General features: G+C 46.6%; 1 protein-coding gene across 1 annotated transcript; it reads left to right on the forward strand.

Moving 5' to 3' along the window:
* Nucleotides 1-387: 387 nt before the first annotated feature.
* kif3b (kinesin family member 3B) lies at nt 388-21,026 on the forward strand (the record flags this gene model as incomplete). Its single annotated transcript, XM_080764445.1, has 8 exons — nt 388-614; nt 3,205-3,664; nt 4,851-5,093; nt 8,516-8,943; nt 16,732-17,290; nt 19,828-19,929; nt 20,463-20,585; nt 20,997-21,026. Exons 2-8 carry the CDS (start codon nt 3,443-3,445, stop codon nt 21,024-21,026), a joined length of 1,707 nt encoding a protein of 568 aa, XP_080620571.1. The 5' UTR covers nt 388-614; nt 3,205-3,442.

Raw genomic sequence — 21,026 nt, forward strand, 5'->3', positions numbered from 1 at the left:
ATATATTATTATATATTATATGCTCAACTCACCGTGACAAAGCAATAAGCATAGTGGATTCATCAGCTGATGTGTTCAATTTGGCAAGGCTGCCTAGTTGTCATACGGGTTGCCAGGTTTGGCCGCTATTCCGCTTCCAATGCTTTTTACAAAAGAAAACAAACACCGGGGGGGCAGTGACTGAAGTTAGGGCGAGAAATGTATACGAACAGGCAACAGCTAAAACATTATATAAAATATATATAAAAAAACTAAAACTAAATAGTTTAATTGTCCCTAGATCTATTCAGAATCCACACTACACCACACTACACCAGGCATCGTACTGACTGACTGAGCGCCAGCAGCAGCACAACCTGGCAACCATTCCCACTCGGGGGATGATGATGGACACACACAGCGGCTAACGGCTGACTGGGAGCAGCTCTGGATTAGCTAACGGTGCTTTAATAATACTACTAATGTATGTATTGTTATATCCGATCCACCCGGACACCTGTTAACCTCCTCCTCCGCGCGTCGGACGGCTCTGAGACGCCAGTGTAGTCGCCACGGAGCGGTCAGATGTTTCGCTCATGAATGACACCGATCTGCTAGCATTTCCTTTTAGCCGGGTAAGGTATCGTCGGTTCCCCCCCGGTCTGTTTTGTCGTTGCTAGGCCGGTGTGATCGTTGCTATAGGGCGGCCTGTGTGTGTGTGTGTGTGTGTGTGTGTGTGTGTGTGTGTGTGTGTGTGTCACCGGGCAGGGCACTGTTGTTGGCATTATTTGTGACATGCATTTATTCTGTTAAAGTGTTATTATTGTTATACACGGACGGACTGACAGGGTGAGGCGGACGTTTCAGAGAGACTGCAGGGTGATCATTCATCACAACTGGAGCTAAATGTACACTATAGCCAGTGATGGGCAAGCTACTTGGAAAATGTAGTAAGCTACACTACCAGTTACTCTCTATTAAATATAGCTCAACTACAACAAAGCTATCCCCAGATAATTATAGCAAGCTACACTAAAAGCTACATGGCAAAAGTAGCTAGCTACATGGACACTACTTTTTTTTTAAATATTTTTTATCAACTTCATGATCAAGTTTCCACCGAACAAAAAGCCTAATAGGCAGGCAAAAATGCTGAGTTTGGTTGTTTATTAAAAAACAAACTGGAAACAAGCCCTCTGTCTGGCTTTTGGTGTCAACTTTTTCACATTTACTTGTATTAATGTACCTTGCGGTGTGGCTGATTCATGTGTTCAGTGTTGGGAAAGTTCTTTTTTTTATTAACTATAGTTCAGTTCACAGTTATTTTTTTTTAAAGGAACTAATTCAGTTCATAATTCAACATTTTGAACTAAAGTTCATGGTTCCAAAAAATGAACGATTTTAGTTATTTTTTGTTCTATTATTATTGCCACAGCCTAGCCATTTGCGCACCAGCTGAGAGACAGGGATTTAGACTAGAGAATGCGGGTGGTCTCTCAAGACAGCCTGTTGCCTCGGGGAGGCACTGTTTTACCGAATATTTGATTGAGAGAATATTTGATTGAGAGAATGCTGACAGGCACTTAAATGAGATGTTAATGTCCTGTAGGTAGACTTAGAAATAAAACTAGTGTTGACTAATCAATACAAGTGGCTCTTATTTTGATGGGGCAGTTTCTGCACAAGAAGTCCGTTTGACTTGTAAACAAGCTACGATGAATGAGCTGTCAAAGTACTAGTCCTAAACCACGTTAGCGATCAAATTTACAATATGAAAACTTTCACTTAGACAATAATGTAGGTTACACACACTGGAATTAAACATGGAACCTGCAGGGAGCATTAGGTGAGTAATTCATTGTGTTGTGCTAGAGATAAAAGGACAGCTGCTGCGTGGGATCCTCTTGCTGCTTAACAACATAACTGTTTGTGTCAGACTCTTCTTATCTAAACCAACCAATCATGGATTTCTTTCCAGGAATTTTTTCCCCCCACAAAACTTTATTTAACAGTCAATTTGTAACTTATAGCTTTTGTTGAAAGCTACGTCACTACTTGGGTCTAAAAATAGCTACACTACAAAAAACGCTACTTGGTTCAAAAGGAGTGAAGCTACCATCAAGCTACTGATAAATGTAGTAAGCTATGTAGCTTCGCTACTTGTAGCTAGCTACTGCCCAACACTGACTATAGCTGTGTTAAATAACGCTCCATTACAGGACATTAGATAACGTTTTTATAGTTGGGATCATTACTCAATACTCGCCACGGGCTGTTCTTACATAAAGCAGTCAAACCGTCTCTCTGGCAGTGAGTCCATTCCACACAGAGTACATTTCTGATGAGACACTGAGTCACATCAACCTAGTATAAGACAAAGAACCAACCTGGAGGTGACAGCTGTCAACGCCGGTTACACTTTAAGCGTTACTTTTCGGGCTTTATTATCATGTTTAAATGTAAGATGTCGGTGTAGACTCGTAGAGAGAAAGGTAGCGTTTAATATAGGTCTGTAGTACAGTTGGTTCGTGCATTTGATTGTCTGTGTTGTGAGTTTTGCTATTATGGCTTTTGTTTGTTGAGTCATTCATGTGTTGTGGTTTTAAAGGTGTTGTTGAGTCATTCATGTGTTGTGGTTTTAAAGGTGTTGTTGAGTCATTCATGTGTTGTGGTTTTAAAGGTGTTGTTGAGTCATTCATGTGTTGTGGTTTTAAAGGTGTTGTTGAGTCTTTCATGTGTTGTGGTTTTAAAGGTGTTGTTGAGTCATTCATGTGTTGTGGTTTTAAAGGTGTTTTGTTGTTGAGTCATTCATGTGTTATGGTTTTAAAGGTGTTGTTGAGTCATTCATGTGTTGTGGTTTTAAAGGTGTTGTTGAGTCATTCATGTGTTGTGGTTTTAAAGGTGTTGTTGAGTCATTCATGTGTTGTGGTTTTAAAGGTGTTGTTGAGTCATTCATGTGTTGTGGTTTTAAAGGTGTTGTTGAGTCATTCATGTGTTGTGGTTTTAAAGGTGTTGTTGAGTCATTCATGTGTTGTGGTTTTAAAGGTGTTGTTGAGTCATTCATGTGTTGTGGTTTTAAAGGTGTTGTTGAGTCATTCATATGTTGTGGTTTTAAAGGTGTTGTTGAGTCTTTCATGTGTTGTGGTTTTAAAGGTGTTGTTGAGTCATTCATGTGTTGTGGTTTTAAAGGTGTTGTTGAGTCATTCATGTGTTGTGGTTTTAAAGGTGGGCGTGTCACCACCATGATGGTCGCTGAGCGGACGGACACCATCGTCGGCTGCTCTCCGAGGTTCTGACGCTGTGGACGTCTGGGACGCGTTTACCAGCCGCTGGAATCCGAGCCGGACTTGGACCATAGAGAGGCCGGAGCACTGAGGGGTGTGGTCAGCCCACCCACACGGCCTCCTCCCCACCACCACCGGGGTAGTGGTCAGCCCACCCACCACACGGCCTCCCCACCACCATGACGTCTAAGCTCAACAAGAGCCCGGAGGCGGTGAAGGTGGTGGTGCGTCTCCGGCCCATGAACGAGAAGGAGCGTGCGGCCAATCACAGCCGCGTGGTCTCCGTGGACGTGAAGCTGGGCCAGATCATCGTGCGGAACCCCAAGGAGGCGTCGGCCTCGCACAGCGAGCACCCCAAGGTGTTCACCTTCGACTCGGTCTACGACCAGAGCTCCAAGCAGGTGACGTCTTGCACCACTTCAATACGATCACGACAGGCACATCATTTACATCTCCCAAAGTTCCGTACTGCAGTCTGTGTCAGTTCTCCGTCAGATAACAGGCGGGGGACACGCTGGCACAGTTGGTAGTGTTGTCGACTCACAGCTAGAAGGTCCTGGGTTCGATTCCCGCTGTGGGTGCTGGTGGCGTGTTTCCTCCTCCGCGTCATCAGTGCCCATACCCGAAGGCGGGGTTGGCGAAAGGGCCTTTCTGTGTAGAGTTTGCATGTTCTCCCACGTGTCCCCTAGGGTAGATACCCTCACAAAAACATGCTGTAATCCTGGTCACTAAACTGCCTCCCCCTGGCTAGCCGGGGCGCCTGATGGAGGGGAAAGGAACTGGTTGGAATAACGTGTTCCTTCCACACGCTACGTCCAACCAGGGAAACTCCCCCCTGTCAGGTGTAAAGGAGCAACTTGGACACTCAGGCATGAAGGAAGCATGAGTTCAAGTCCTTTGCTCTCCCCAGGTTGGCGGAGGGTGTGTAGAGCCCAGGATCACAGTAGATGATTGACACAGGGGTGAAAAATGGGTTACAAAATCGTGGGATAAAAATATATTAAAAAAAAAAGATACAGGGGGGCCCAGCTATGGAACACCTATACAGCAATCTCATCAAATTCTACTTCATTAAAACATTTCAAACATAAGTTTAGGACCCACTTAATTGACCAGATTACCTAATTAATTATATTTCTTTGTATCATCTATTCTTTCGACTAAAATGTATTTTGGCGGGTCTTGATGCCGTCGTAATGAGTGTTTTTACACTTGCTGAAAATACACATTGTGAGCTTGTAGATCGGCTATTTTCAGCATGCAACCAAAGTGTAAAATTACTTATACTGGAACTCTTGTCCACTATAGTCCCTCCCTAAATTATTAGTCTAGTTTTTATTTGTTGACGAAATTGTCAGTATATTTAGTCTTATAGTTTTAGTCATCGTAGCTTAATTTTCATGTAGTTTCCATTCGTTTTTGTCAGTGGAAAAAGGTAGTCGACGAACATTTTTCGTCTTAGTTTTAGTCGACGAAAACAACACTGTACTGTGCCGAATAAATAAATACAAATACAAATAACAGGTGGACATACTGTAATATACCTGTACTGTAATCTGTAATGTACCTGTACTATAATGTCTCCAGGTGGATCTGTACGACGAGACCTTCCGCCCCCTGGTGGACTCGGTGCTGCTGGGCTTCAACGGGACCATCTTCGCCTACGGGCAGACGGGCACGGGCAAGACCTACACCATGGAGGGCGTGAAGAACGACCCGGAGCGCCGCGGGGTCATCCCCAACTCCTTCGACCACGTCTTCACGCACATCTCCCGCTCGCAGGGCCAGAAGTACCTGGTGCGCGCCTCCTACCTGGAGATCTACCAGGAGGTACAGTAGATCTAAATACCGCAATAACGATGTACAAGGCACACGGTCACCTGCTCCCGAGCTGTATCCAGGAGCTGTTCTGGCCTAGAGAGAGAGAGAGAGAGAGCCGCTACAACCTTAGAGACACTTCCATTATTCAAACAAACAAATACTAGAATAAACATCAGAGAGAGGTGCATATCAGTCAGAGAGGTGCATATCAGTCAGAGAGGTGCATATCAGTCAGAGAGGTGCATATCAGTCAGAGAGGTGCATATGGGTCAGAGAGGTGCATATCAGTCAGAGAGGTGCATATCAGTCAGAGAGGTGCATATCAGTCAGAGAGGTGCATATGGGTCAGAGAGGTGCATATGGGTCAGAGAGGTGCATATGGGTCAGAGAGGTGCATATCAGTCAGAGAGGTGCATATGGGTCAGAGAGGTGCATATGGGTCAGAGAGGTGCATATCAGTCAGAGAGGTGCATATCAGTCAGAGAGGTGCATATGGGTCAGAGAGGTGCATATGGGTCAGAGAGGTGCATATGGGTCAGAGAGGTGCATATCAGTCAGAGAGGTGCATATGGGTCAGAGAGGTGCATATGGGTCAGAGAGGTGCATATGGGTCAGAGAGGTGCATATCAGTCAGAGAGGTGCATATCAGTCAGAGAGGTGCATATGGGTCAGAGAGGTGCATATCAGTCAGAGAGGTGCATATGGGTCAGAGAGGTGCATATGGGTCAGAGAGGTGCATATGGGTCAGAGAGGTGCATATGGGTCAGAGAGGTGCATATGGGTCAGAGAGGTGCATATGGGTCAGAGAGGTGCATATCAGTCAGAGAGGTGCATATGGGTCAGAGAGGTGCATATCAGTCAGAGAGGTGCATATCAGTCAGAGAGGTGCATATCAGTCAGAGAGGTGCATATCAGTCAGAGAGGTGCATATGGGTCAGAGAGGTGCATATGGGTCAGAGAGGTGCATATGGGTCAGAGAGGTGCATATCAGTCAGAGAGGTGCATATGGGTCAGAGAGGTGCATATGGGTCAGAGAGGTGCATATGGGTCAGAGAGGTGCATATGGGTCAGAGAGGTGCATATGGGTCAGAGAGGTGCATATCAGTCAGAGAGGTGCATATCAGTCAGAGAGGTGCATATCAGTCAGAGAGGTGCATATCAGTCAGAGAGGTGCATATGGGTCAGAGAGGTGCATATGGGTCAGAGAGGTGCATATGGGTCAGAGAGGTGCATATGGGTCAGAGAGGTGCATATCAGTCAGAGAGGTGCATATGGGTCAGAGAGGTGCATATGGGTCAGAGAGGTGCATATGGGTCAGAGAGGTGCATATGGGTCAGAGAGGTGCATATCAGTCAGAGAGGTGCATATCAGTCAGAGAGGTGCATATCAGTCAGAGAGGTGCATATCAGTCAGAGAGGTGCATATGGGTCAGAGAGGTGCATATGGGTCAGAGAGGTGCATATGGGTCAGAGAGGTGCATATGGGTCAGAGAGGTGCATATCAGTCAGAGAGGTGCATATGGGTCAGAGAGGTGCATATGGGTCAGAGAGGTGCATATGGGTCAGAGAGGTGCATATGGGTCAGAGAGGTGCATATCAGTCAGAGAGGTGCATATCAGTCAGAGAGGTGCATATGGGTCAGAGAGGTGCATATCAGTCAGAGAGGTGCATATGGGTCAGAGAGGTGCATATCAGTCAGAGAGGTGCATATGGGTCAGAGAGGTGCATATGGGTCAGAGAGGTGCATATGGGTCAGAGAGGTGCATATCAGTCAGAGAGGTGCATATGGGTCAGAGAGGTGCATATCAGTCAGAGAGGTGCATATGGGTCAGAGAGGTGCATATGGGTCAGAGAGGTGCATATGGGTCAGAGAGGTGCATATCAGTCAGAGAGGTGCATATCAGTCAGAGAGGTGCATATGGGTCAGAGAGGTGCATATCAGTCAGAGAGGTGCATATCAGTCAGAGAGGTGCATATGGGTCAGAGAGGTGCATATCAGTCAGAGAGGTGCATATGGGTCAGAGAGGTGCATATGGGTCAGAGAGGTGCATATCAGTCAGAGAGGTGCATATGGGTCAGAGAGGTGCATATCAGTCAGAGAGGTGCATATGGGTCAGAGAGGTGCATATGGGTCAGAGAGGTGCATATGGGTCAGAGAGGTGCATATCGGTCAGAGAGGTGCATATCAGTCAGAGGGGTGCATATCAGTCAGAGAGGTGCATATCAGTCAGAGAGGTGCATATGGGTCAGAGAGGTGCATATGGGTCAGAGAGGTGCATATGGGTCAGAGAGGTGCATATGGGTCAGAGAGGTGCATATGGGTCAGAGAGGTGCATATCAGTCAGAGAGGTGCATATGGGTCAGAGAGGTGCATATGGGTCAGAGAGGTGCATATCAGTCAGAGAGGTGCATATGGGTCAGAGAGGTGCATATCAGTCAGAGAGGTGCATATGGGTCAGAGAGGTGCATATGGGTCAGAGAGGTGCATATCAGTCAGAGAGGTGCATATCAGTCAGAGAGGTGCATATGGGTCAGAGGGGTCAAGCTGTGGAATGGATTAGACGATGAATTAAAAAACTGTAGTACAATAAAAAAATTAAAAAAATTGTATAGATCAAAAATAGTAGAAACACAATTATAGAACATTGATATGATGTTTTGTTTTCTCGTTTTGTGTTTTTTTTTGTTTTGTTCTATTTTTGTTCTTTTTTTAATTTTCACAATAAGATGTTAACACCATGAATGAATAAAGAAAACAAAACGCATGTAAAAACAACACATAACAGCAAAAGCAAGGAACACAAAAACAAACAATCCCACCCACCCCCCCCCCCCCCGGGGCCAAAGATGCCACGAAAAGACAATGTCAGGGCTCCTACCACTGTGCAATGGGAACATACAATAAATACATAATAATGACTAAATCATGTCCTTAACCCATTCTGACCTGAGATCAGATTCATACGAGGTTTCCACTGGACACACACTGGTCTGATGAACCCATTCTGACCTGAAATCAGATTCTAAAAATGTCAGTCGTTCTTCGAATTTTTCAAAAATAGCAGACCTACAAGCTCGTATCGCGCCACTCGGTGGCGCGATATGAGCTTGTAGATCTGCTATTTTTCAATAGGTAAAGCATAACATGATGCTAACACCAAAATGGGTGCCCGGTCAGAATGGGTTAACCAAGTCTGCAATACCAGACCAAATATTTTTGTTCTTTTTTATTGTCTTGTTCCTGTTAACTGTATAGTTTTTTCCCCCTTCTGTTTGCTTCGTTGTATTATTTTACTTATGAAAGCCATTTATTTTCACTATAAGCTTCGGCTTCAGCCTACACCTTTTTGGTCTGTTTCTTTTGCAAAAAGTATTGATTTGATTGATTTGTTATAATGACCAAAACAAATTAATTAACTCTATTACTACTAGGAGATCCGCGACCTCCTCGCCAAGGACCAGCGGCGGCGCCTGGAGCTCAAGGAGCGCCCCGACACGGGCGTCTACGTCAAGGACCTCTCGTCCTTCGTCACCAAGAGCGTGCGCGAGATCGAGCACGTGATGAACGTGGGCAACCAGAACCGCTCGGTGGGCGCCACCAACATGAACGAGCACAGCTCGCGCTCCCACGCCATCTTCGTGATCACGGTGGAATGCAGCGAGCTGGGCGTGGACGGCAAGGACCACATCCGCGTGGGCAAGCTCAACCTGGTGGACCTGGCGGGCAGCGAGCGGCAGGCCAAGTCGGGCGCGCAGGGCGAGCGTCTGAAGGAGGCCACCAAGATCAACCTGTCGCTGTCGGCGCTGGGCAACGTCATCTCCGCCCTGGTGGACGGGCGGAGCACCCACGTCCCTTACAGGTATTTATGATAATTAATAATAACACCCACGTCCCTTACAGGTGTTTATGATAATTAATAATAGCACCCACGTCCCTTACAGGTGTTTATGATAATTAATAATAACACCCACGTCCCCTACAGGTGTTTATGATAATTAATAATAACACCCACGTCCCCTACAGGTGTTTATAATAATTAATAATAACACCCACGTCCCTTACAGGTATTTATGATAATTAATAATAACACCCACGTCTCCTTACAGGTATTTATGATAATTAATAATAACACCCACGTCCCTTACAGGTGTTTATGATAATTAATAATAACACCCACTTCTCCTACAGGTGTTTATAATAATTAATAATAGCACCCACGTCCCTTACAGGTATTTATAATAATTAATAATAACACCCACGTCCCTTACAGGTATTTATAATAATTAATAATAGCACCCACGTCTCCTACAGGTGTTTATAATAATTAATAATAGCACCCACGTCCCTTACAGGTATTTATAATAATTAATAATAGCACCCACGTCCCTTACAGGTATTTATAATAATTAATAATAGCACCCACGTCCCTTACAGGTATTTATAATAATTAATAATAGCACCCACGTCCCTTACAGGTATTTATAATAATTAATAATAACACCCACGTCCCTTACAGGTATTTATAATAATTAATAATAACACCCACGTCCCCTACAGGTATTTATAATAATTAATAATAACACCCACATCCCTTACAGGTATTTATGATAATTAATAATAGCACCCACGTCCCTTACAGGTATTTATAATAATTAATAATAGCACCCACGTCCCTTACAGGTATTTATAATAATTAATAATAACACCCACATCCCTTACAGGTATTTATGATAATTAATAATAACACCCACGTCTCCTACAGGTGTTTATAATAATTAATAATAGCACCCACGTCCCTTACAGGTATTTATAATAATTAATAATAGCACCCACGTCCCTTACAGGTATTTATAATAATTAATAATAGCACCCACGTCCCTTACAGGTATTTATAATAATTAATAATAGCACCCACGTCCCTTACAGGTATTTATAATAATTAATAATAACACCCACGTCCCTTACAGGTATTTATAATAATTAATAATAACACCCACGTCCCCTACAGGTATTTATAATAATTAATAATAACACCCACATCCCTTACAGGTATTTATGATAATTAATAATAACACCCACGTCTCCTACAGGTATTTATAATAATTAATAATAACACCCACGTCTCCTACAGGTATTTATAATAATTAATAATAACACCCACGTCTCCTACAGGTATTTATGATAATTAATAATAACACCCACGTCTCCTACAGGTATTTATGATAATTAATAATAACACCCACGTCCCTTACAGGTATTTATAATAATTAATAATAACACCCACGTCTCCTACAGGTATTTATGATAATTATCCAACGATTTTGTAACCCATTTTAACCCTGAACCCTGTGATCCTGGGCTCTACACACCCTCCGCCAACCTGGGGAGAGCAACGGACTTGAACTCATGCTTCCTTCATGCCTGAGTGTCCAAGTTGCTCCTTTACAACCTGACAGGGGGGAGTTTCCCTGGTTAGACGTAGTGCGTGGAAGGAACACGTTATTCCAACCAGTTCCTTTCCCCTCCATCAGGCGCCCCGGCTGGCCAGGGGGAGGCAGTTTAGAGACCAGGATTACCGCATGTTTTTTGTGAGGGTACCTACCCTAGGGGACACGGGGAGAACATGTGAGGGTACCTACCCTAGGGGACACGGGGAGAACATGTGAGGGTTCCTACCCTAGGGGACACGGGGAGAACATGTGAGGGTACCTACCCTAGGGGACACGGGGATAACATGTGAGGGTACCTACCCTAGGGGACACAGGGAGAACATGTGAGGGTACCTACCCTAGGGGACACGGGGAGAACATGTGAGGGTACCTACCCTAGGGGACACGGGGAGAACATGTGAGGGTACCTACCCTAGGGGACACGGGGAGAACATGTGAGGGTAGTGGGTACCTACCCTAGGGGACACGGGGAGAACATGTGAGGGTAGTGGGTACCTACCCTAGGGGACACGGGGAGAACATGTGAGGGTAGTGGGTACCTACCCTAGGGGACACGGGGAGAACATGTGAGGGTAGTGGGTACCTACCCTAGGGGACACGGGAGAACATGTGAGGGTACCTACCCTAGGGGACACGGGGAGAACATGTGAGGGTACCTACCCTAGGGGACACGGGGAGAACATGTGAGGGTACCTACCCTAGGGGACACGGGGAGAACATGTGAGGGTACCTACCCTAGGGGACACGGGGAGAACATGTGAGGGTAGTGGGTACCTACCCTAGGGGACACGGGGAGAACATGTGAGGGTAGTGGGTACCTACCCTAGGGGACACGGGGAGAACATGTGAGGGTAGTGGGTACCTACCCTAGGGGACACGGGGAGAACATGTGAGGGTACCTACCCTAGGGGACACGGGGAGAACATGTGAGGGTAGTGGGTACCTACCCTAGGGGACACGGGGAGAACATGTGAGGGTAGTGGGTACCTACCCTAGGGGACACGGGGAGAACATGTGAGGGTACCTACCCTAGGGGACACGGGGAGAACATGTGAGGGTAGTGGGTACCTACCCTAGGGGACACGGGGAGAACATGTGAGGGTAGTGGGTACCTACCCTGGGGGACACGGGGAGAACATGTGAGGGTAGTGGGTACCTACCCTAGGGGAGAACATGTGAGGGTAGTGGGTACCTACCCTAGGGGAGAACATGTGAGGGTAGTGGGTACCTACCCTAGGGGAGAACATGTGAGGGTAGTGGGTACCTACCCTAGGGGACACGGGGAGAACATGTGAGGGTAGTGGGTACCTACCCTAGGGGACACGGGGAGAACATGTGAGGGTAGTGGGTACCTACCCTAGGGGAGAACATGTGAGGGTAGTGGGTACCTACCCTAGGGGAGAACATGTGAGGGTAGTGGGTACCTACCCTAGGGGACACGGGGAGAACATGTGAGGGTAGTGGGTACCTACCCTAGGGGACACGGGGAGAACATGTGAGGGTAGTGGGTACCTACCCTAGGGGACACGGGGAGAACATGTGAGGGTAGTGGGTACCTACCCTAGGGGACACGGGGAGAACATGTGAGGGTAGTGGGTACCTACCCTAGGGGACACGGGGAGAACATGTGAGGGTAGTGGGTACCTACCCTAGGGGACACGGGGAGAACATGTGAGGGTAGTGGGTACCTACCCTAGGGGAGAAAATGTGAGGGTAGTGGGTACCTACCCTAGGGGACACAGGGAGAACATGTGAGGGTAGTGGGTACCTACCCTAGTTGACACGGGGAGAACATGTGAGGGTAGTGGGTACCTACCCTAGGGGACACGGGGAGAACATGTGAGGGTAGTGGGTACCTACCCTAGGGGAGAACATGTGAGGGTAGTGGGTACCTACCCTAGGGGACACGGGGAGAACATGTGAGGGTAGTGGGTACCTACCCTAGGGGACACGGGGAGAACATGTGAGGGTAGTGGGTACCTACCCTAGGGGACACGGGGAGAACATGTGAGGGTAGTGGGTACCTACCCTAGGGGACACGGGGAGAACATGTGAGGGTACCTACCCTAGGGGACACGGGGAGAACATGTGAGGGTACCTACCCTAGGGGACACGGGGAGAACATGTGAGGGTAGTGGGTACCTACCCTAGGGGACACGGGGAGAACATGTGAGGGTACCTACCCTAGGGGACACGGGGAGAACATGTGAGGGTAGTGGGTACCTACCCTAGGGGAGAACATGTGAGGGTAGTGGGTACCTACCCTAGGGGACACGGGGAGAACATGTGAGGGTAGTGGGTACCTACCCTAGGGGAGAACATGTGAGGGTAGTGGGCACCTACCCTAGGGGACACGGGGAGAACATGTGAGGGTAGTGGGTACCTACCCTAGGGGACACGGGGAGAACATGTGAGGGTAGTGGGTACCTACCCTAGGGGACACGGGGAGAACATGTGAGGGTAGTGGGTACCTACCCTAGGGGACACGGGGAGAACATGTGAGGGTAGTGGGTACCTACCCTAGGGGACACGGGGAGAACATGTGAGGGTAGTGGGTACCTACCCTAGGGGAGAACATGTGAGGGTAGTGGGTAGTGGGTAGTGGGTACCTACCCTAGGTCGATCGGTGGTTGTTGATTTCCTTGACTAAAGACTAAGGCGAAAAATGTTCCGTCGACTAGACTACCTTTTTTTTTTCACTTGACGAAAACTAAATGGAAACTAAATGAGAACTAAATGAGAACTAAGCTACGATGACTGAAACTGAGACTAAATATATTGACAATTTCGTCAACAACTAGACTAAAATGTTAGGAAAGGACTAGTAGACAGGAGATCCAGTATATCTAAGTAAAACATGCATGCAAGTCGTTTTACACTTGGTTGCATGCTGAAAATGGCAGATCTACAAACCCACAAGTGTGTAACCTCGCCTCACCAGGCTTTCCACCACCTCGGAGGAAAGCCTGGTCTCTGTTTCAAAAGTCCGTATGATCCTGTCGGGAGCGGATGATATCGTTACGTCATGTTGTAGTCATTGTTTTGTAGTCGACAGGATGATATCGTTACGTCATGTTGTAGTATTGTTTTGTAGTCATCAGGATGATATCGTTACGTCATGTTGTAGTATTGTTTTGTAGTCGACAGGATGATATCGTTACGTCATGTTGTAGTATTGTTTTGTAGTCATCAGGATGATATCGTTACGTCATGTTGTAGTATTGTTTTGTAGTAGACAGGATGATATCGTTACGTCATGTTGTAGTATTGTTTTGTAGTCATCAGGATGATATGGTTACGTCATGTTGTAGTATTGTTTTGTAGTCATCAGGATGATATCGTTACGTCATGTTGTAGTATTGTTTTGTAGTCATCAGGATGATATCGTTACGTCATGTTGTAGTATTGTTTTGTAGTCGACAGGATGATATCGTTACGTCATGTTGTAGTATTGTTTTGTAGTCATCAGGATGATATCGTTACGTCATGTTGTAGTATTGTTTTGTAGTCATCAGGATGATATCGTTACGTCATGTTGTAGTATTGTTTTGTAGTCATCAGGATGATATCGTTACGTCATGTTGTAGTATTGTTTTGTAGTCGACAGGATGATATCGTTACGTCATGTTGTAGTATTGTTTTGTAGTCATCAGGATGATATCGTTACGTCATGTTGTAGTATTGTTTTGTAGTCATCAGGATGATATCGTTACGTCATGTTGTAGTATTGTTTTGTAGTCATCAGGATGATATCGTTACGTCATGTTGTAGTATTGTTTTGTAGTCATCAGGATGATATGGTTACGTCATGTTGTAGTATTGTTTTGTAGTCATCAGGATGATATCGTTACGTCATGTTGTAGTATTGTTTTGTAGTCATCAGGATGATATCGTTACGTCATGTTGTAGTATTGTTTTGTAGTCATCAGGATGATATCGTTACGTCATGTTGTAGTATTGTTTTGTAGTCATCAGGATGATATCGTTACGTCATGTTGTAGTATTGTTTTGTAGTCATCAGGATGATATCGTTACGTCATGTTGTAGTATTGTTTTGTAGTCATCAGGATGATATGGTTACGTCATGTTGTAGTATTGTTTTGTAGTCATCAGGATGATATGGTTACGTCATGTTGTAGTATTGTTTTGTAGTCATCAGGATGATATGGTTACGTCATGTTGTAGTATTGTTTTGTAGTCATCAGGATGATATCGTTACGTCATGTTGTAGTATTGTTTTGTAGTCATCAGGATGATATGGTTACGTCATGTTGTAGTATTGTTTTGTAGTCGACAGGCAGGAACAACAGGCGGCAACTTTATTGAGAGAAAAGGAAGGTTCCTTCCTTTTCCCTCTCAATAAAAGCTCTCGTAAAGCCTGTAGCTTTTATTGAGAGAAATCGGTTTGAGGGAAGGAAAGGAAGTTGCCGCCTGTTGTTCCTGCCTGTCGACTACAAGATTCAAGATAGATTCAAGACTTTATTTGCCATGTCAACAGAGTTGATTGGAATTAGTTTCAGTGCACTAAAAACATACATACGATACATACACATATTCACATCACATAATCAGACAAAACACGATACAAAAGTACAGACATCATATGAGGGGGATCAGTGGCGGAAACTCCGTGGGTTCAGAGGCGCGACTGAACCCACTGGCATTTTGGCAAAATATATCAATATGCAGTATATGCACCCACTGTCCACTGAAATTTCCCTTCCCCAGTGGTCATGTTGTCATGCACGTAGTCACATACCTTTAGGGGGTTGGGGGCGCTTGGGCAAGATAGGTGTTGGTACCAACCGAAAAAACAAAACTCGTTTTTTTTCCACCGCTGGGGGGGGGGGGGGCTGCATGAACCCCCTGCCGTTATAAGAACTTTCCGCCACTGAGGGGGATCAATAAATAAGAAGAATGCAAAACGTTACAATTCATGTTGAATAAATAAATAGCAAATTCATCACAGTTCATCGTTTTACAAGGCAGCTTCACGCTGTAAAGTGCGAGTGAAAAGAGGGTCAGCATTCAAGAGGCGAACAGCCTCGGGATAAGTGCTGTTCTTGAAGCGGGAGGTGTTGCACTTTAGAGACCGGAGTCTCTTACCTGAGGGCAGGGGTGCAAACAGAGAGCAGGCAGGGTGGGAGGGGTCGGCGATCACCTTCTGCATTCTGCGCTTAGTGCGTATGGTGTAGATAGAGGAGACGGATGGGAGGTCGAGGCCAATGATTTTTGACGCTGTGCGTACCACCCTGTCCAGCCGTTTCCTCTCTAAGTCAGTGGTGTTTCCATACCACACTGTGACTGAGAAGACGAGGACCCTCTCCACAGTGGCTCTGTAGAAGTGAACCAACGCCTCCCCAGTCACACCGAACAGCACAATACTACAACATGACGTAACGATATCATCCGCTCCCGACAGGATCATATACCCTAAATGAAATGGTGCCCAGGCTAACAAGTGTGAGCTTGTAGATCGGCTATTTTCAGCAAGTGTAAAGTCAAGTCAGTCACTACGACGGCATCAATACAAAATACATTTTAGTCGACTAAATCAACTGTAGATGTAGGGGGGAGGAGGGGAGGGGGTAATAAGAAAAACGAAGCTTGTGATACTGCTTGAAAAAGTATCGTTTTGTGATATTATATTTTTCCATAATCACCCGCGTCCCTAGCTCTGGTCCATATAGCTCCAATGCGTTTCATTTAGAGCTATGTTACTCTCAACTTCCGCCGCTCGCATGAATGCAGACCAGCCTCTCCTCTTTAGCGTAAATAAAAAGGTTTTTGCTACTCCAGGGTTAGCGTTAGGGATGTAGTAGTAGTAGTAGTAGTAGTAGTGGTAGTAAGTAACCTCTCTGTCCATCCAGGGACTCCAAGCTGACGCGTCTCCTCCAGGGTTAGGGTTAGGGATGTGGTAGTGGTAGTAGTAGTAGTAGTAGCAGTAGCAGCAGCAGCAGCAGCAGCAGCAGCAGCAGCAGCAGCAGCAGCAGCAGCAGCAGCAGTAGCAGTAGTAGTAGTAGTAAGTGACCTCTCTCTGTCCATCCAGGGACTCCAAGCTGACGCGTCTCCTCCAGGGTTAGGGTTAGGGATGTAGTGGTAGTAGTAGTAGTAGTAAGTAACCTCTCTGTCCATCCAGGGTTAGCGTTAGGGATGTAGTAGTAGTGGTAGTAAGTGACCTCTCTCTGTCCATCCAGGGACTCCAAGCTGACGCGTCTCCTCCAGGACTCTCTGGGCGGCAACGCCCGCACGGTGATGGTGGCCAACATCGGCCCCGCCTCCTACAACCTGGACGAGACGCTGACCACGCTGCGCTACGCCAACCGCGCCAAGAACATCAAGAACAAGCCGCGCATCAACGAGGACCCCAAGGACGCCCTGCTGCGCCAGTTCCAGGAGGAGATCGCCCGGCTCAAGGAGCAGCTGGAGAGGAGGTGCTCGGGGAAGAGGAGGAAGAGGAGGCGCGTCAGGAGGGAAGGCGACGAGGAGGAGGACGGGGAGACGGAGACGGAGGAGGAGGAGGACGGGGAGGACGGGGAGGACGAGGACGGCGAGGAGGACAGGGGCGACGGCGGCGGCGGGGGGGACTACTGGCGCGAGAAGCACGAAAAGCTGGAGAGGGAGCGGAACGCCATCATGGAGGACCACAGCCTGGTGGCCGAGGAGAAGGTCCGCCTGCTCAGGCAGAAGGAGAAGAAGATGGAGGACTTGAGGAAGGAGAAGGAGGCCGGAGAGCTTCTGTCTGCCAAAGTCAAGGTACGATAAAGGAGGAGGAGGCCGGAGAGCTTCTGTCGGCCAAAGTCAAGGTACGATAAAGGAGGAGGAGGCCGGAGAGCTTTTGTCGGCCAAAGTCAAGGTACCGTAAAGGAGGAGGAGGCCGGAGAGCTTCTGTCGGCCAAAGTCAAGGTACCGTAAAGGAGGAGGAGGCCGGAGAGCTTCTGTCGGCCAAAGTCAAGGTACCGTAAAGGAGGAGGAGGCCGGAGAGCTTCTGTCGGCCAAAGTCAAGGTACCGTAAAGGAGGAGGAGGCCGGAGAGCTTCTGTCGGCCAAAGTCAAGGTACCGTAAAGGAGGAGGAGGCCGGAGAGCTTCTGTCGGCCAAAGTCAAGGTACCGTAAAGGAGGAGGAGGCCGGAGAGCTTCTGTCGGCCAAAGTCAAGGTACGATAAAGGAGGAGGAGGCCGGAGAGCTTCTGTCGGCCAAAGTCAAGGTACCGTAAAGGAGGAGGAGGCCGGAGAGCTTCTGTCGGCCAAAGTCAAGGTACCGTAAAGGAGGAGGAGGCCGGAGAGCTTCTGTCGGCCAAAGTCAAGGTACCGTAAAGGAGGAGGAGGCCGGAGAGCTTCTGTCGGCCAAAGTCAAGGTACCGTAAAGGAGGAGGAGGCCGGAGAGCTTCTGTCGGCCAAAGTCAAGGTACGGTAAAGGAGGAGGAGGCCGGAGAGCTTCTGTCGGCCAAAGTCAAGGTACCGTAAAGGAGGAGGAGGCCGGAGAGCTTCTGTCGGCCAAAGTCAAGGTACGGTAGGCAGATTTAGCTCTTGCTAAATTGGACGTTTGCCCGCCAGTTAATGGCATTCTGTACGCTCATGCCAGCATCATTGGGGAACCTGCACTTATCTAGCTACTCCTCCTAATGCACAGCCGGAGCACTTTAACCCACTTTAAGGCCTGAGTCTCTGTCCGATGGAACATTACCTTAATTATAGGACATTCATTGCTCAAGGAAACGCATAAAAACACTGCAGCCTACACAGCATATTCTGTCTGTCTGTCTGTCTGTCTGTCTGCGTAAACATGGAGTCTTCATCTCCTTAACCCATTCTGACCGGGCACCCATTTTGGTGTTAGCATCATGTTATGCTTTACCTATTGAAAAATAGCAGATCTACAAGCTCATATCGCGCCACCGAGTGGCGCGATACGAGCTTGTAGGTCTGCTATTTTTGAAAATTCGAAGAGCGACTGACATTTTTAGAATCTGATCTCAGGTCAGAATGGGTCAATCAGATCCAGTGTGTGTCCAGTGGAAACCTCGTATGAATCTGATCTCAGGTCAGAATGGGTTAAACATTTTTATAAGAGAATGGGTTAAACATTTTTATAAGAGATCCAGTCACGACACTTGCATGTTATGAGTATAATTTTAACACCATAGTTTTTATAGGCATGTAACGATATATTGTATATATCGATTTATCGATATTTATCGATATTATATTCCGACAATAGGCGAGCGAAGCGACCTCACTGTACGAGGAGCAGGGGAGAGCAGGGGAGAATTAAAAATGAATATCGTTTTTTTGTTGTTGATGGGGTTGGTGTGTGATATGAAATGTGAGCTGTAATCATATTCCATCATATTCACGTGCTTTTGGAGAGAAACGAGACAGACTCCATGCAGTCACTTTCAGTAGTAGAGAGTAGCCTGCTGTGTGTGTGACACAGGTGATGGTCGTTATTGATGCTCATTAATACATCCAGGAAGGCAATTATGTTGTTTCTGCTCTGTCAAATAGGTCTACATCTATCCTAAGATGTTTCTGCTCCGTCAAATAGGTCCACATCTATCCTAAGATGTTTCTGCTCTGTCAAATAGGTCTACATCTATCCTAAGATGTTTCTGCTCCGTCAAATAGGTCTACATCTATCCTAAGATGTTTCTGCTCCGTCAAATAGGTATACATCTATCCTAAGATGTTTCTGCTCTGTCAAATAGGTCCACATCTATCCTAAGATGTTTCTGCACTGTCAAATAGGTCTACATCTATCCTAAGATGTTTCTGCTCTGTCAAATAGGTCTACATCTATCCTAAGATGTTTCTGCTCCGTCAAATAGGTCCACATCTATCCTAAGATGTTTCTGCACTGTCAAATAGGTCTACATCTATCCTAAGATGCCATCTAAGAAATGTTAACTCGAGCTAGGTTTAAACATGAAAGCATGTTTACAGTTGTTGCACAGAAATTAAGTCATTTTACATGAAAAGTAATGCTACTTTTGCAATGTAGTTAAATAAAATTTGTGAAAAAAGCTTGGGGGAAAATAATTGTGTTGAAAATATCGTGATACGTATCGTATCGTGAGTTGAGAGTATCGTTACATGCCTAGTAGTTTATTAGTTTATTATTAATTGAACACATTGATAAGGTCCCTGCGCTGCGTTTCCAATTTCTGCGGATGACGGCGCAGTGTGAAGGCAGAACGGCCCGTTGGCATCGAGTCTACGGAAGTATGTGACCTCGGAGAGAAACCCTTTCTTTTCTCCTCGTGTGGCTTTGACCTTTGACCTTTTCTCCATCCAGGCGATGGAGAGTAAGCTCCTGGTTGGGGGGAAGAACATCGTAGACCACACCAACGAACAGCAGAAGATCCTGGAGCAGAAGAGACAGGAGATCGCTGAGCAGGTACAGTTATGGGCCATTCACACCATGGTCCTGGGTGTCTAAGGGTATATATATTCATAGCACGTCATAGTACATATGTATAGCATAGTAGTATAGATGTATAGTTTATATGTATAGTTTCATTATATAGATATTCCACTGTTACTTTCTTAGCTTACGCATGTTTCTTGATAAATGTTTTTATGTGATGTATTCCCATGCTTTTTTGTTCTCGCTTAATGTAAGTCGCTCTGGATTAAGAGCGTCTGATAAATGCCTAAATTGTAAATTGACCCCTAAATTGACATTTATTATCCCGCGGACCCCCGTTTGAAAAGATATGACGACAACCCCCATAAGAGAAGATTTGTGAGGCTCTAGAAGTGATTCTCAACCTGTTTAACCCATTCTGGTGTTAGCATTAGGTTATGCTCTAGCTATTGAAAAATAGCAGGTGTGTGTGTGTGTGTGTGTGTGTGTGTGTGTGTGTGTGTGCCTGTGTGTGTGTGTGTGTGTGTGTGTGTGCCTGTGCCTGTGTGTGCGTGTGCGCGTAGAAACGGAGAGAGCGTGAGATGCAGCAGCAGGTGGAGTGTCGTGATGAGGAGACCCTGGAGCTGAAGGAGACCTACAGTTCTCTGCAGCAGGAGGTGGACATCAAGACCAAGAAGTTGAAAAAGGTACAGTATCTCCTCCCTACTGTAGCTTCTATCTCCTCCCTCTACTGTAACACCTCTGATCTGACACACACACACCGTGGGACACACTGTGCTCCCTCTACTGTAACACCTCTGATCTGACACACACACACCGTGGGACACACTGTGCTCCCTCTACTGTAACACCTCTGATCTGACACACACACACCGTGGGACACACTGTGAAGCCCAACACACACCGTCTGCGAACGCCGCGCGTCAAAACAGCCGCCTCCGTTATTTTCAATGAACCTATATCGCACACCGGCGGCGTCCGACACGCGCCGGCGCCTCGCCTGACGCTCCGATACGCCACCGTTCTATTTTCCGGGCGTTGCCGCGTCGCTGCTCACCCGGTGTGAGATGTGTTAACACATGTGATCTGACGCACAGACCGCGGGGCGACTGTGGCTCAGGAGGTAG

The sequence above is a fragment of the Protomyctophum bolini genome (genome assembly GCF_963924005.1).
Source record: "Protomyctophum bolini genome assembly, chromosome: 5".
NCBI classification, from domain to species: domain Eukaryota; kingdom Metazoa; phylum Chordata; class Actinopteri; order Myctophiformes; family Myctophidae; genus Protomyctophum; species Protomyctophum bolini.